Source organism: Phoca vitulina, unplaced genomic scaffold (genome assembly GCF_004348235.1).
Source record: "Phoca vitulina isolate PV1807 unplaced genomic scaffold, GSC_HSeal_1.0 scaffold10, whole genome shotgun sequence".
NCBI classification, from domain to species: domain Eukaryota; kingdom Metazoa; phylum Chordata; class Mammalia; order Carnivora; family Phocidae; genus Phoca; species Phoca vitulina.
Window position 1 is genome coordinate 22,892,273 of NW_022589713.1, and position 17,883 is coordinate 22,910,155.

The 17,883-nt window shown below is 41.9% G+C and overlaps 1 protein-coding gene across 4 annotated transcripts in view; it reads right to left on the bottom strand.

The window, feature by feature from the left end:
• Positions 1-1,027: 1,027 nt before the first annotated feature.
• Positions 1,028-17,883, bottom strand: part of CDV3 (CDV3 homolog) — a 17,756-nt gene continuing 900 nt past the window's right edge. The window contains exons 2-6 of one of the 4 annotated variants that reach the window (XM_032408679.1): positions 17,787-17,883; positions 16,983-17,059; positions 8,605-8,750; positions 4,850-5,009; positions 1,028-3,407 (exon numbers count right to left, since the gene is read on the bottom strand). The exon at positions 17,787-17,883 is cut by the window's right edge and continues 42 nt beyond it. In XM_032408679.1, the coding sequence (XP_032264570.1) occupies positions 3,257-3,407; positions 4,850-5,009; positions 8,605-8,750; positions 16,983-17,059; positions 17,787-17,883 (631 nt within the window). In that variant the 3' untranslated portion in view covers positions 1,028-3,256. Of the gene's footprint in view, positions 3,408-4,849; positions 5,010-8,604; positions 8,751-16,982; positions 17,060-17,465; positions 17,583-17,786 lie in introns of those variants that run through there. The other 3 variants (XM_032408677.1, XM_032408676.1, XM_032408678.1) reach the window with 3 other exon arrangements.

Genomic DNA, 17,883 nt, shown 5'->3' on the forward strand with positions numbered 1-17,883 from the left:
GGATGACTTGGAGGGGTTCGACTTCAGTGTGGGAAGTAAGTGCTGATGTGGTGGAAATAGCAGAACTAGAAGTGGAGCCTGAGGATGGGACTGACTTGCTGCAATCTCATGATAAAAACTAACAGATGAGTTGTTTCTTAAGGATGAGCAAAGTGGTTTCTTGAGATGGAAACTTCTGATGGAAGATGCGTAGATTATTGAAATGGTACCAGAGCGGGGCGCCTGAGTGGCTTAGTTAAGTGTCTGCCTTTGGCTCAGATCCAAGATCTCTGGGTCCTGGGATCCAGCCCAAGTCAGGCTCCCTGCTCAGTGGGGAGCCTGCTTCTCCCTTTGCACCTCCCCCCCATGCTCCTGTGCTCACTCTCCCTCTCAAAATCTTAAATAAAAAATGAAATGGCAACAAAGGACTGTGAATATCACACAAACTGAGCTGACAGAGCAGCGGCAGGGTTTGAGAGGACTGACTCCAATTCTGAAAGAAATTCTGCAGGTAAGATGTTATCAAAGAGAGGTGCCCCTGGGTGGCTTAGTTGGTTAAGTGTCTTTTTTTTTGGTTTCCGCTTAGGTCATGATCTCAGGGTCGTGAGATCAAATCCCAGAGTTAGGCTCCGCACTCAGTGGGGAATCTGCTTGAGATTCTCTCCCTCCGCCCCTCCTGTCACTGGTGCACACGTGTGCGCACTCTCTAAAAGAAATAAATCTTTAAAAAAAAAAAGCCATCAAACAGCATCACAATGGTTTATGACAAATTTAATACACTAACAAAGAAAAAAAGTACATTTCAATGCTTTTAACTTTAAAGAATACTCATCCTAGATTTGCAGTCCCTTCATTCCAGCTCTGTTTTGTTAACATTCAGAGTACTCTGCATTCTTCCAACAGAAGGTACCCCCCTGAGATCAAGAGTACCATCTTCCTACAGCGATGGAGGCGTGGCATCAGTTAGCCATTTTCAAAAAACAGGATACTTTAAGGATTAAGAATAAAAACTATGGGGGGGAATGAATAAAAACAATCAGACTGCACAATCCATATATTTACTTTTTATTGAATTTGTTAATGTTACAGAGTTCTTGCACTGCCAAACCATGCCTGAGAATTCAAAGAAAGAAATGGTACAATGGACAGCCTCACCCACCCATCATACAGTATATTAAAACTTGATTCATGTGCATTTTTATAATTTCACAATCTTTTAAAAAGTTATAACAAGAGTTGGAATTTTAAATCTCCTGCAGGTCTTCAGATTTCTAGTATAGTATGCCATTAAATAAAAGTTCCACATATTCATCTCAGTTCATTCCTCAGTTACATAACCCCCAACGCAATTTTGCTGGAAAAAAATGCATACTTTTCAGGGGAAATATGTGGCTCAAGGTCCAAGAGATTATTTGTTAAGATTTTTGGTTCCCAAATGAAGTCTTCAGTTTAACCAAGAATCCCTCGTTTCTTGCTTAATCATCCAACCTCTCCTTGGCTGGCTCAGCTGCTCACCCCAATACACCAGAAGGCAGGCACCCTGCCTGCCACCTCAAACAACGCCAACATCCTGGCCCAGATGTGGTGGGCAGGTCCTGTCAGGAGATACTGTGACCTCCCAGGAGCCGATTCCTGCACTGACACTTTCATCAAGACTGCACTCCTGTAGGAGATATGCCCCCACACCAGGATAGTTTTACTCGCTCACTTGCTTCACTCTTGCCAGTAGCAAGTCTGCAACTCCTGCATTTGGCAAAGGGATTTATTAGAGAGAAACCCAGACTCTGCGTCAAGTGGTCACATACCACTTTGAAATATATCTATTGAACCAAAGATACAAAACTAGTACATTACCAGACTATCTCATTAGATGGACTTTTCAGTAATCCTGGGTAGCTTCCTGAAGTCCCTTTAAGGACCAAAAATTACTGGATAGTTTAAGCTGTAATTATTAAAAACAGAAGTGCTACATCACCTGTCTTCGCCCCTGACTCTTCAAATGAACATAAAGACATACCAGAAAGTTGGTAACAGAGCTAAACTGGCACAATCACTGCATCTATAGAATGTCCAATACCTGAAAAATTTGGGCACAAGTGTATCTGGAAATCTTGTCAAAGATCATGCAAGATCCGTGAAAACCTACGTGGGTTTTAGGCTAAGGTTCTGCTCATGTTGCTCTGAATTGGTAAGGACCGGTCAGTGAATCCCTTGGCCTGAGCAGAACCCATACTCTCCCCTGCAGTTTACCGTACAGTTTAGACCTGATTAGAGGAGGCTTAGCAGCACCTGAAGTAGAGCCCCTCGCATCCACTGCCCTTGACACCAAAGGCTATTTGGTTCCACTCTAGGGATTGGCAAATTCACGAGACATTTCACAATTCTAATGCATATTTCAGGTCACTTATTTAACCAAGCAATATGCTCTGTCAAAGAACTTATTCCAAGTCAAGAAAGAAGGAAAAAAAAAAAAAAAAGGCCTTAATGTGTGGAACACAGAAAAAGCACTACCCAAATAAAAAATTACTAAAAGAAATAAGATTACTCCCTCCCCTACCCCCCTTTCCCACTTGGTGGACCCAAGTTTGGCTGAATTTAATTTGTGGTTACCTCAGAATACAACTCAAAGTTTAAATAATAAAATCACAACCCTACAGAGATTATCTGAACACAGGAGTTCTTTTGAGAGCGGCACGTTCCAGAAGTCTAACACAGCCCACTACGGAGTATCCTTAAGGGTGGGGCACAGGACAGGTTAATTAAGGTCACTTAAATCTTCATCTTGTACAGCAGATCAGAACCCAGATGGCTGACTTTCTGCAGGATTTCTGATAGGAATCCAGTAGAGCTGGTCTCAACCTTCACACCGACACTTACTAGCTGTAACCTTCGTGTCCAGAAGTTGTGATCCACATGAAGTCCGCAACGAGTGCAGCAAACCTGAGGTAGTCAGCCCTTACGAAGGCTCAGTATCTGAACATAAAAACATTTTGAAATGACCACTGGCTGCAGTTTCTGGTTTTGTATTTGCAGAGTAATAATGAAAGAACACCGCTGAATCTAGTTCACGCACTTAGAGAACAATGAGAATCCCCCTAAATCCAATATATACAAAGAGCAGCCGTGACACCTGTACTTCCCCAGTACCATAGGGCCGGTCACTTATACCGAGTGGTCTGCATCGGCTGTGGGTCCAGCAGCGGTCAGATGACGAATGGCTGTTCCTGGTGGTTAGCTGCGGCCTAGTTACCTTAGAAGGGTTAGCAAAGACCATTCCTTAATTGTACTGTGTGTGGCTGCTTTTCTGATTTTCAAGCACAGCATACTGGTTGTCTAGCTGAAGTTTAAGGGCCTGGTTTTTTGAAACCTCATCCCTACCTCTAGTTTTGTGTCTTACTACTTCAAAGCTCTTCTCCATTTCTTTATCCCTAAGGGAAAAGAAATGTAATCAGTAAGTATTTCTTCTTCACTAGGTTGTTGATCCTCCAAAAAAAAAAAAAAAAAAAAAGCCACCCCTGAGAAGTATCCTGAGGGAGTAACAGGAGGGGAAACCGGTACAGGTATCCTGCTTTCCCAAAGTTTGCGTACACCACTTGCTTTTACAGAAGTTAGTATGGCGACAGCTTTTTTCGTAACAGTGAAAATCCTCTTCCGATTTCTTTCAGTTAGCGCAAGTTAGCGCAAGAAAATAGGTCTTCCTATAAAAGTGAAGTGGCGTAATGCAACCTTTCAGAAAGCGGGGGACCCTCTTTGCTTTATGCCTTTCTGGCTTAGGAGGGGTTTCACAGGAATGCTCTACTTTCGACAGTAGGGGAAACCTGCCCATAAAATCATCATCAGATCATTTTCCGGGCTTCCAAGGAACAGAAAACACAAATACTGAAGCTCTATGGTCCTATTTTCTGTGGCAGCAAATCTATTTGAATACTATTTACTGCAAACCTATTTTGGGACCAACTTGAAGACAACTGCAAAGTCAAAAGGCTATCTGATGACACACTGATTCCTTCTAAGAGTCACTTTTATTTTAAGCAAATAATAAACAATACATTTCTTTATACATAAGGGCAACAATTTTCTTATTCAAGTCAGGTTCTACTCATTATTCAGTGATTTCTCCTCACGTCTACTTTATGAGAGGAGATCAGATAAAGCAAGGTGAGTGTGGGGGATCATTGCCCCCTTATTCTGTAGGACAGAGCAGAGGAGCGAGTCCAATGGAGGCTTAAATTCAAGCCAGCTGGGCTCCCAAAGAAGCAAAAAGGCTGGAATTTACTTTAAAAGCCACCCCCCGCCCCCAAACAGTATTTCCAACTGATGTCCTTTACATTTCTTCCCATTTTATTTACTTAAAAAAAAAATTCATGTCCCTACAAAGGATGTGGAAGTGCCATTATGTGGTCATTTAATTCCAGGTAGCATTCATTTTAAGTACCTGCTGAAATAAGATTATTTTAATATTAGATTTATAAATGCCAAAATCTTTCATCTATTCACATCAACAGGGAATACAATGAAATACTGCTCTTACATTTCTAGTTTCCATGCTATAAGGAACATGTGCTTACAAAGAATCTAACTAGATAGATGTCATAGCTACAGAACACCACCAACCAGGAATAAAGCAACTTTTGTAGACAATGTCTTTGGCGCTCTTTCCCCGCTGCCCCCCTCCAGGGTCCTTACCCCGTTTCCCACTCCCAGGCACGTAAGTCCCACCTAATTTTCAGCTGCCTATCAGCTGCAGCCTGGCCTTTACCAAGGAGACCCCCTCCCCTCCACCTCAGGTGGGTTTTCCTATCTCCTACATCCCACTTGCTGGCCAAGGGACAGGGCTCCCAGACAAAAGACAAGAGTTGAGAGTACTTACTTCCGGCTTTCTACATGCTTGGCAGTGGACTGCAGGGATGGGAACTGTGTATCACTGTAGATTTCTGGTGGTCCTTGTGGTGTTTTCCTTGTTGTGGTTAACCTGGCTCCAGGAGGCCTATACACACCACTAGTCATTGCTGGTTCTGGGGTCTCTGTAACTAACATTTTATAACAGTTTAGAGAAACTATTCAAATGCGTGGCATTTTAGTAAGCTAGTCCCGCATTCCCGATCACTTGACAATTACAGGAAAAAAACCCAATACCTATACAAGAAGTTTCTGGACAACTGAAGGATAGTTATCCGAGAAAATGTCTGAAAGTGAAAATACTCTTAACTTTCTGGAGTAGTCTTCTAACTTCTCTATCATGTGTAACTTCGATTACCTATGTACATGAGTTCTTTCTGGAAGTCAACTTACTGGAAGTGGGAGAAGAATCTTCTGCACCTGGGAGACAGTCCATCAGGGACTGTCTTTCAGAACAGCACTATCTCAGCCCTCAGTTTACATACAGGTAAATGTGGATAATCACTTCTTTACCTGGTTGGTGGGTTACATAACATGCCAGGCGTAAAGAATTTATTTACAAAAATGCTTGTGTATATATTTACTTCTAAAAGACTAGTAAAAATAAACTACTACATATCTTTAATAATTTCCTTGTCTTCTACATCAATGGATTTTAAGGCTCTTCGTTGTATTTTATAAACACAGGTAAAGCAGGAAAAAAAAAAAAACTAAGCAGCCGAGCAGCCCCATGTCTTCCAGGATGGCTAACATTTTTGGGACAGAACCTTCCAGCTTTTCGCTACATATCATTTTTTTCTCCCCATTCTCAATATGGATTCAGTATTTTATGTGTGTTTTCCATTTATCAAAAACTTCATTTCAAATAAACGCCTACTCCCTCATTTATCAGCTGCAATATAATGCAGCCATTTGAATACTATTATAAAGGCTTATTGTCTCATACAGCTTTTAATTAAGTGTGGGAAAGCTGTAATATCACACTCATTCATTAGTGACTGAGCACCTGCTATGTGTCAGGTGCTGTTCGAAACTACACAGTGGGGATACAAATGTTAGGGACATGCCTTCAAGAACTGGATATTCTAGGGCACCTGGGTGGCTCAGTTGGTTAAGCGACTACCTTCGGCTCAGGTCATGATCCTGGGGCTCTGAGATCGAGCCCCGCATCGGGCTTCCTGCTCGGCCGGAAGCCTGCTTCTCCCAGTCCCAATCCCCCTACTTGTGTTCCCCCTCACGCGGTCTGTCAATTAAATAAATAAATAAATCTTAAAAAAAACCCAAACAACTGGATATTGAGGCTGCTAGCCACATGCAGCCATCTGAAATGAAATAAACTCAAGAATTCAGTTCCTTAGTTACATTAGTTGAATTTTAAGTACTCAATAGCCACCTGTGGCTAGCGGCTACTACAGCGAACAGAGGCTATTCCATCACTGCAGAAAGTACTACGGGACAGTGTTGGCCTCGAGGGAGGAGACACACACATGTAAAGGCTGGTGCCATACCAAAGATGAGATCGGGGGAAGAGTTCGTCAAGGGAGCACACGATGGGCAGGGGTCTCAGTGCTGAGGTGAAAACCGAACAAGGCCTGAAAGCCTTAAGGAGGCAAACACATCTAGAGTTGGTAAACCAGCCAAATCTGGCCCGACTCCGGATTTTGTGTATGTTTTACTGGAACGCAGCTACACTCACCGGGTGCATGTATCGTCTACGGGTGCTTCTGTGCCGTCACAGCACGGCCGGGTAATTAGAACCATCTCCCGCGCGGCCCTCAAAACCTAAATTAATTATCTGGCCCTTTGCAGAAAAAGCTTACTTAGAGCGGATTCAGGCTGAGAACACAGGCACAAAGGGCCTGCAGCAGCAGTGTGCCTAGTATCCTCAAGGAGCAGGGGAAGCGAGGTCCAGATTAAAAGAAACACCAAGTCAGAAGAAGGGATCACAAGGCAGGCATCCAAGGCCTTGCAGGTCCCTGAGAACTTCAGCTTCTACTCCGAGCAGAGGGGACAGCACTGGAGGTTCGGGAACAGCGTATGTACAGACGCAGGCAGACCAGTGAAGAGGTGACCTCACTAATCCATATAAAAATTAACGGTTCAAACCACTGGTAGCAGTGGAACTGGAGAGAACTAGTCACACAGAGTGTCTGATTTTGAAAATAAAGACAAAACAAATTTACTGACAAATTAGATTTAGGTTTGGAGCAAGAAAAAGTTATCAAAGATGACTCCAAGATTTGTGGCCTAAGTGACTGAAAGAATCGCAGTGAGATTACGAAGGCTGTTGTGTTGACCCGACACAGGTTTGAACTGCATGGCTTCACTTACACGTGGATGTTCTTTACAAATACGGTATAAAACTGTAAACGTATTTTTTCTTGATGATTTTAATATTTTCCCTCTTGCTTATTCTAAGAATATAGTAGCATAAATGTACAAAACGTGTGTCAATTGGGATGTTTATGTTACTGGTAAGGCTTCTAGTCACAGTAGGCACTCAGTAGTTAAGTTTGGGAGTAGTCAAGTGAAATGTGGATCTGACTGCACTGGGATTCGGGGCCCCACCCTCATGCTGTTCAAGGGTCTACTGTACATGAAGAGTTCAGTTGGGGATATGTGGATATCGAGATGCCGGCTAGGCAGTTAAGATCTACGTGTCTGGAGGTCAGAAGAGATCTGAGCTCATGTGAATTTTGGAGTTGCTGGCATGTGGAGCCTGGTGAGGGAGGAAGGGTGCGGGGAGCAGCCGGGGCTGAGCACTGGGGTAGGTTCTCTCTCAGAGGCAGGAGAGAAAAAATCCCAGCCAGGGAGACTGAGAACCAACCACGGAGGGAGCAGGAGACTGTGGTGTCCTGGGGTGATCAACTACGGCAAGCGCTGCTGATGGGGCAAATCGGGTGAGGACCGAGACTTGGACACTGAGGTTAGCAATGCTGAGGTCATCAGGATCAGTGACAGATGCAGTAAAAAAAGTTAAATGGAAAAATATATACATACGCATAGCAAAGGGCTAGAAAGGATGCAAGAATGCTGACACACACTAGTTATCTTTATTCTCTGGGCAGTAAGATTTGGAGTTATTTGTTACTCTTTATATTATTCTGCATTAAAAAAAATGGGTATATATTAATGCAATGTTTCTCAAACTTTTCTCAACACTTCCATTCTAAGGAGCCATTTTAGACATCTATTTCCTAACTACCATGCCCCCACACCAGGAAATGTTAATACCATATATATACTGTGCACCTGCTCACACACTTCAGCCCTCTGGTGGGCAACAGCCCATTAGAAGATCTGATATTTCTTCACCCCCCACCAAGAACCATTTCTTATCAACTCTTAGGAGTGATAAAATGTGCCCTTCTGAGAATTCATGCTTCAAAACAGAATAAAAAGGGGATTGGGGGAAAAAACACAAACAGAGGTGGAAACACAGGTACAATTTCCCTTAGCCAACTGTCAAAAATTGAAACAAATTACTTAAAACATTTAAGTTGGACAAGTTAGTTTACATATAAAGTTCAGCAGCCTACAGAAAAGCACATATCGTAAGTTCCAAATTACTTAGGATATAAGTCTTTAAACAGATATATACGAATGTCTCTCCCAAGAACAGAAAGGAACCCCACTCATTCTACCACAAGCATTCATTTAGTTGAATGCCAACAGTATATAAAATTATACATAGACAGCTTTATGAAAATGAAATATTAAGGTTACCAATTACTGCAGCAGGAGGTGCTTGTACTGGAGCTGTTTTATTCCAGGGACCTGAAGACTTTTCTACACCACCACCACCTCCTCCTCCTTCTTCCCAGTTATCACCTGGATCTTCTCTTTTCTCATTATCATCTTCTTCCTTTTCACTATTGGAAAAGCAAGTTAAGTGAATTCAGTTACAGAATCACCAGGAAAATCGTGAGTCCAAATCCTAAGTCGTATCAATGCTGATCTGTGTGACCCTAAGAGAAGTCACCTCACCTCCTCAGAGCCTCAATGCCCCACTTGTTTAAAAGAGACAGAAATAGGGGATGTTATCTGTTATACACTGGGACTTCCACCTGACTTCATATGAAAGGATTTCATTGCTACAAAAGGTTTAGAAAACCACCTGGTCTGATAGTGTCTGCTTTCCTTTTTGCAAACCTCACATACTCAAGAACATTTAGAAATATTTACCATAGTGACCTGCCAGGCTTATGACAATCTATGTGATTACATACAGCAGCCCCAAGGAAGAGCAGGACCCCAGCTAAGAACCTCACGCAACTGAGGGAGGAAGAGAGGCCAGGCTAACCTGAGAAAAGGGGACTTGAGAGGGATTAAGAGTGTAATCCCTGGATTTTCTAGGACCACAGTGGCCAAACATGCACTCATGGTAAGCGTATTTTCAGTGATCAAACGTTTTTTGAAAGTTGTATGATTTCACTTGCTAATCCTTTAGTACATATTACAAAGCGAGAACTCACATTCCAATAGAAGAAACAAGCCTGTGTTCAGTGTTGACATCAGTGCTACAGACTTTATTAGTGCCAGTCCCTACTGTTTGACACAGGGAATATATAGAACTGGTCCCTATCACCAGATATGTCACCCATTTAAAAAACAAGAGAATACAAAAACTCAGTCTTTGGCTTTATTAGTTAATCATAAATGTGAAAGATACCCTCAGTAGTATCCTAAGACTGGCTGCAGTGTTTATGCCAATTTCTTATTTCTTTATTCTTGAATTGGCTTGAGTCAGGAATCAGGGAATCACCTGTCAAATCTAACCCCCTTCTGGCCGTGCTTCGCCCTTGCTGCTGCTGCCTCTGGCACAGACTACCAACCTTTCCATGAAATTATGTTCCATGACAGTGGTGGTTTTTCCTAGAACTTCAGCCTATCAACCTCCTTTACCATTCTGACCATGCTTTTCTCTCCTACTGAAAAAATAGGGCTGTTGCCTAAAGCTGTCCTTGGCCTTTCACTCTTTTAGACATTTTCTCCCTTTGATGCCTGATCAGTGATCATGACCTTAACAACGTAGAGATGACTCCCACCCTACTGTGTATGGCCCTGGGAACATCATGGCCTCTCTTGGCTTCTGCAAAAGGACATCTCAGGGTGCTTTCCTTCCATTTCTATTAGAACAAGGAAAGTGCCGGCTATAAGACAAATTTCTTGAATAACTAATGGTCTCCTTTAAAGACACTTACAGAAAAATTTCAAAACCAGTGCCCACCAACAGAGGTAATTCCAGAATTTAGAGGCCTAGGGTGGCAACTGGGGAGGGGAGAGAGGAATGAGCTCCTCCTCAGTCTGCATTTGTAGCATGATTTTACTTAAGACTATAATTCAAGAGGAAAAAATAATGAGAATATGGCCAACCCACTCTTTGGTTTCCCTTTTTTGTTAACACATAATAGAATCCTGTACAGCCATTTAAAATGTCAGGCTTATGCTGACATGGAAGTAATATGCATGTCAGTTAAGCCAATGGCTTACTAAAACAAAATCTATACACCTAATATTAAGTAGAAGGACATTTTGATTTTTAAAAATGGTTTTAAAAAGTAGCTGGGTGCTAGAATGCCTGATTTTATTTTCTTCATGCAGCAAACAGTTACGAGCAGATTCTAAAACCAGACTTCCTGGTTCAAATCATCTGGGTTTTGCCACTGATAGCCAGGAGACTTTGAATGTGACACTTAACTTTTATATGCCTCAGTTTCCTCCTACGTAAAATGGGGATAACAGCTCCATTTTGAAAATTTTAAAAGACACAAAGCACCAAGAAAAGTGCCTCGCACATAGTAAGTGCTGTTAAATGTTATTACATGGCTTTTTTTTGGGCGGGGGGAGGGGCAGCAGAGGGAGAGAGAATCGTAATTAAGCAGATTCCATGCTGAGTGTGGAGTCCGAGGGGTTCAATCTCACAATCTGAGCTGAAACCAAGAGTCAGATGCTTAACTAACTGCACCACCCGGGTACCCCACTATTACATGCTTTTTAATATCCATCTGAGTTTTCAAACAAATGCCACCTTTGTATTAGGAGAAAAATAAGAGAACAAAACTCAAAAATCCCAAAAACCCACAACATGAACATGTTCTTTTAAATAGATTTTTAAAAATAGATACCAAACACTATGACTCTGTTTTCTAAAGTTTATACGTGGAATGAATGACCAGGTAAGGATACGAAGGTCCTAATTTATCCAGCAGTCTAACAGTGGTATCCAAACATTAGACCTGTTCCAAACAATTTTTTTTTGTCACCCACTTCTGAGAACTGATGCCAATGTAATTATACTTTCATGCAATTTGCTTGGTTCATGAGTAAAAACACGAGTGTTATTTACCTAGTTACATAAGACTTGTTAGTAATGTCCCAGTAACCCAATCCCAGCCAGACAAGGAGGTAAGACCCCAACAAAGATTTTAAGAACCTTCATGGGACTTTTATACTCATACATACTCCCAAGGTATGCTAGCTTTCAGTTGGTCTATCATTGTGAAACAGTTAACTCAGCAAAATGTGCTGAATCACTATTGTTCCAATATGTATACTGGACTCTAAAATAGATTTTTCTTCAAATTACTTTAGTATATGGTGATTAGTATACTTCAACTCTGGAATTATCAGCTTGTAGTAAGCAATCAACTGAAAACCAAAAAATTTTTAACACTGATTACCTCTAAGCAAAAGGGATTATGGATCATTCTTATACATTTTTAATGCTGTTATACCTTTCAAATGTCCTTAAAAAATATAGTTTTTCTAATTCACAATAAAATATTAAAGAAAAGCCCCAATTTGGTCTGACAGAATACTGATGGTCCCATGTAAAAGAAGGTTCCTTTACTGTAACATTTATTACCTCTCCACCCTCAGAGACAAGTGAAGAATTAATAAAACACAAAATCTAAAAATCCCTTTAAGTTATAAACTATTACTAAGAAATGAGTGATTTAATTAAAGGGATTGTGTATCTGTAATAACAGGCACAAGACAACTTAATATTTTGGTTTCTTAAGATTCTGAAGTTTTAGTTAAACTAAACATTGTAAACTGTCTAGTCAAGACCCTTCATCCAACAGTGGGAACAAAGGCCCAGAGATGCCAAGAGGCCATTGGACTAAGGGCAGGGTAGAAATGATTTAAATATCCAGATTACTTTTTCTTATTTACACACTCTCGAAAATGTCAAATCTCTAAATGCCATAAGACACATGTTGCAAAGAATCATTTCCACAGGAGATGATTAGGCTAAAATTTGGTATTTGACCCAAACAGAATATATAGCTTATCATCAGCTAAATTTCACATTTCTAAAAACTACACTGGTACTTGTAAATACATTATCACAATTTAAAGTATACGATCTCAAATATGCAACAGTCTGTAAGGCACTGCTGGTGGAATAGGGGAATGAAGCTAAGAAAAGGGAGTATTTACTGAATATCTAGAAGGCCAGGCCCTGTCCTACCACTTCACAAAGTTAAACCTCACAATAACACCAAGGCAGGCAGGAGACCCATTGTACACAGGAGGCAACTGACACTCAGACATTTAAGCCCCGTCCCCAGGGCTACAAAGTAGCAAGCCAATCCCTGGGTCTCCGGATCTGGCTCATACTCTTTCATGTTGCCTCTTCATTTTATCCTCTTTAGAGCTCCAACATATGACACAGAAATTTTCTCTATTTTGAGAAATTCACTTTCAGTAAGGTTGATCGGGATTACACATCCTGCAGCAGTTTATTAATAAAAATGGAACACCCTTACCTCTTTATCTCACAGGACATTACATGAGAGTTTATACATCCTAACCCTTCTTCCCCAACACTAGGGTTTTAGCAGTTAACACAAAATCCAGACTTGTGTTTCTGCTAGAATGCTAGGCATCTCCATTGGTTTGACCCTATTATCCAACCACTGTTAAAACAGTAAAATGGATAGACATGGCCTGATGAGCTATGCTGGCAGCTCAAAATGGCACTGCGTTCCTCCAAGGAGTCTTTCTCAGTCCCTTCCCGGGAGACCAAGTGTGTCTCCTGTGTTCCACAGCATCCTGCCCATCACTGAAATGATCTACTGTTTAGTAGGAGTTATTTCTACAATCCTGATGTCTGGCACACTGTAGTCACACAGTATTTGCTACAATGAATCCAGCTTGGATGCTGGAGTGATTTCTTCAAGGAACAACTTAACCAGCTCTACCTAATGGGTTTAAAGGTCTAGATTTCTTTCTTTTTTAAAGAAATTTATTACATTTATTTGACAGAGAGCAGAAGCAGGGGGAGCAGCAGGTTCTCTGCTGGGGATCATGACCTGAGCTCAAGGGAGACATTTAGCCAACTGAACCACCCAGGTGCCCCTAAAGTTCTAGATTTCTTAAGAAGCTTCCTAAAAAAACCACTGGGCCCCAAAAACTTTTCTTTTTAAAGTAAGCCCAACGTGGGGCTTGAACACACAACCCTGAGATGTGGCTCCACCTACTGAACCAGCCAGGCGCCCCTCCAAGAAGTCCATTCATTCTTGAAACATGACAAATGCTCAACATCTAGTAACCTCCAAATATTAAATGAAATCTTTCTTTCCCCCAAAAATCCATTTTAAAGATCAGAGAGGCCTACAGGTCCCATTTAGACTGCTCAACCAACAATCTAAGCTCCAGCGTTAGGCCCCTTATCACTTTCCCAGTGGCATCCCTCTAAAGAACTTGTCTATACGTAATGACGACCTTGAATACATCTATTAATTTAGACACAAAATCTGACACAAGCCCTTATAAGACTCTTGATACTGAAAATCTTTAGCTAGTTGGTAAATGTGATAGAACATTAATACAGTATGTTTGCTGCTACTGAAAAATTTCCTTTCAAATGCACTTATCTTCAATAAAGGTCCAGCATTCTAACCTATTATAAGGTCCAGTGTCAAGAACTTTAAGGCTATATGCACTATTTGCAGCTGACTAAAGATAAAGCAAATGTGACAAAAATGATCAAAAGATCTAAGCAAAGAGTATATGGGTACTTATTTTATTGTTCTTGCAACTTTTCTGAGGTTTCTAATTTTTCAAAGCAAAAAGTTGGATGAAAAAACTTAAGATTATAAGGCTGAAAATTTCAAGGTATTTTAAGTCAACTTCCAAAGTTTTCATATTCCCTTGTCTCATACTGAGATAGCAAGGCTGCCTCTCTCATAGGCAGAAAAAGGTTAAGAGACTAAAGGCATAAAGAATCACCCGCCCCAACTTCTCAAAGAAAAGCTAACTCATTTCTCTGCCCCTTCCTAAGGGCTTCTGCCTAGAAGAGTAAGACCAAGCTATAGAAGACAGTAATTCAAGGTCTATAAGCGACGTTTAACACCTTGAGAGGGATTTTTGTTTGTATGGTCGTACTAATGCCAACCCAAATGTGTCATTTTCTCCTATTAGGTCCACAGTGAATTGACTCACCAGAGTCTAACATTAGTCATGATAGTAGTAGGTAGTGTACCTCCACTACCCCTTGTCCTCAAATCTTGGTATTATAAATCAGGTGGCTCATGGTTAAATAACAGAAATTGCCAACACTAAGTTATTCTAATTTACCCAATGAATAGAGAAGATGATTAATATTAATGACTGGGTATTTTACAAATACCCTGTTCAAAAATCCTCACAACAATCCTAGTTGTTGTCTCAATTCTGCATATCAGAACAATCAAAAGTAAAGTGACTCGCCCAAGGTCACACATAAGCAGCAGGCTAAAACCCAGGTTTGTCTTTCCCCAAAGTCCATGTTTTCGTGACATTATCAACTCCATCACATTTATGTGAGTAACCTACTTCCACTCCTATGAACCAAAGTGTCTTTCCTTGGGGACCCTAACCCAACCGAGTTTCACTGTGAAGAACATTTAATACAAAGTTTACAAGGATATTCAGTATATAGTGTGAAAATTTTAGTCATTATTATTAAACCTCAGATGACTTCTCACACTCAAATCTTTCCTGAAGGCTGTTAGATTCCTCTTTATTGAATGAGTTGTGAAGGCAACAGAAATACAGACTTTAGACTCCACAGTGATTGAGGATCCACAAAAGCAGCTTCCTGAAGGTATGTTTTTCAACGTTAGCAGGTTAGAGGAAGACCTGTCGCAGACCACTCAGGAGTAAGACTACATGCTAAGAATAATGAAAACACAACATAAAAGCTGGTCCAGTTTCAGGTCAAGCAGAACTTAAACACTCATACTAGCTGAGATTTACCTATGCCCCTGGCACAGGTGAAAGATACAAATGATTTAAGAAATGTTTCATCATCTCTGGAGTAGCCATAAAGAAAGAAAAAATAACCCTGAATATGGATATGGGATATATAATCAATGACAGAAAAATAGGCAGTTTAAATATCCTCCATAATATAATAAAATCAATTTCTAGCATTCAGTGAATCTGAAATCTTTCCGCTCAGAAAGTGCTACTCTTGCTCAGTAAGTTCAACATGACCAAACACTATTTTTCCTGTCACTCAAGTCTTCAGAATCTGCAGTTAAGAACCTGTGGTCAGGAAAGGCTGACCAAGAGCCTTATTCTACAGCCAAACAGGAACCACACACATAGGCAGTGCCACAACCCCCGATGGACGGATAAGAACTTCACGTGCCCTCCTTCATTTTCACAGGTCAAGCCCCAGGAGAACACAGGGGTATTTTCTACACTACACCTCTCCAGAAACATCTAACAAACTCAGGAAGTTGTTGGGAAAAAAATTTAGTCTAATCACTTCTACTTAACATTACTACAAACGAACCTCAAGAGCGGAGAAGCCCCATTTCCTAAAAAGTCTCCCACAATCAGTCAGGTTTCACTCTGGTTAAGCTCGTGAAACGAGGTCAAAGAACCTAGGACAGAATGCCTGGTGCTCCAGGAGGTATTCAACAAATGTCAAAAATATTAGCCCTGGTTTTTTAATTTGAGTAACTTACTTAAGGCCATAAATATTACCACTTGGAGAAGTCAAAAGACAGTATTCTGTTAAGGAAAATTACTTCCGCCAGTGTGCCACATGGTCACTGGTATACACAAATTGCAAACTTCGAACTGGAGGCAGTTCATTAGATCTTTTATTTCTTTAAACTGGGAATAAAAGAGTTTTTAACCTTAAAAACGGTGGAACCATATATTCACCTGTTTTTTCTTTATGAGCCCATTAAAATAAGACATCTATTCACATGAATCTAAAACCAACTATCACAGATTGGACTTACGTTAATTTCAAATCCCCTAAACCAACCAACCCAATTTTTTAAAAATTACTGTTTTCTTGAACTTCTTTTTTTTAAGATTTTATTTTATTCATTTCTGAGAGAGAGAGAGCACAAGCAGGGGGAGAGAGAGAAGCAGACTTCCAGCAGAGCAGGGAACCCAACGTACGGCTCGATCCCAGGACCTAGAGACCATGACCTGAGCCGAAGGCAGACTCTTAACCATCTGAGCCACCTAGGCGCCCCTGTTTTCTTGAGCTTTAAAAATAACATGCTTAGACTACCTGATGCCATCCCTATAAAATTCTAGGGAGAATAAATCTTCAGTGTTAGGATACTGGTTATTCTTGGGAGTGAAGGCAGTGACTAAAAGGGCCTAGGTTTCCTCTGCAGGAGTAACGTTCAGTTTCTTGACCTTGCTGCTGATTACACAGATTGGTCTCATTGTGTGAACATATAATAAAATCTGTATATCTGTTAGATATACTTCAATTACAAAAATACATATTAACTTGCTTATTGGAGAGGATCTGAAAACCACCTTATTTTTTGAAACAAACAAAAACCCTAAGTTCAATGCACCACTGTTAAAAGTGAAAGTTTTGAAGCCACAAAACCCATTTCATTTTAGCTGTCTCAAATAAGTAGGCAAGCTCTCACAGGATTTTGGAGCTGGCAGCTAATTTGATCACTATATAGAAGAACTGCCATCACAGAAGGAAGACACAATCCATTACAGCCCTACTACGCGTATCTAAAGCATGAAGCCACTGTGATGCGGCTTTGGGGCCAGAGAAAAACCAAACATACAATACCTATCCTAAGGGTTATCTAAACACATTTGTAACCAGACCATACCTTATTTGCATCGCCTGAACTCTGAGGCCGCTGTAATCAACCTCTTTTTGCTCAAATTCTTTCCACTCATCTTCATCCTGTAAAAACACAGTTTGATCAACTAAGGCAAATATCAGACTATGAAAAGGGGATCAAGTGTCTGGAACCTAAAATATAGACTCGTTTTCTGGCCAAAGGCCCTGTTTGATCCCGAGGCCGACTAGGCTGGAGGACAAACGTGCCCAGCAGTCCAACCCTCTTACTTCCACCGGGTTCCTTCCGGAGAGCTGTTACTTTAAAAGCAACCAGGAAAAGTCGAATGAAAAAGTCAATAGTAACCCCACAACTAAATGTCTACCACAATGTTGTCATGAGACTTATTCTGTTACGGGCTTAGAGGCCAAGCCATGCCAATTAAAGCTACCACAAAAGCGATTGTTAGAAAATTCTGCTCAGACTGCCGGGCTGAAGTCAGAACACCAAATTACTCAGAGAATACGTCACTCGGTAAGTGCTGCTCTGGGCCGGCTACTTCGGACCCAGACCCATTTCCCCTCGAGGGTCCCGCCGACTGGGTCTCGGTCCCGGCCGGCGACACGAGGCGGAGGGGCGGGGCGGAAGCGGGCTGGGGGGTCCCGCGGGGAGAGGCGCGCCGGCCCGGCGTGGGAAGCCCCCGTCACAGGGCCAGCCTCCGCGCCCGTCCGCCCCCCTGGCCGGCCCCTCCCGGACGCTTCCCCGGGCGGGCGGGCGGGCGGCCGGCGGGGGCGGGCACATGGGCGCAAGCGCGCGGCCGGGCCCCGAATCCCGGCCTCCCCGGCCCCTCACCTTAGTCACGGCCTTGGTGGCGGCCCCGGGGCCGGCGGCCCCCGCGCCCGCGGTCCCGCCGTCGCCCGGCCGGGCCCCCGCGCCCGCCCCGCCGCTC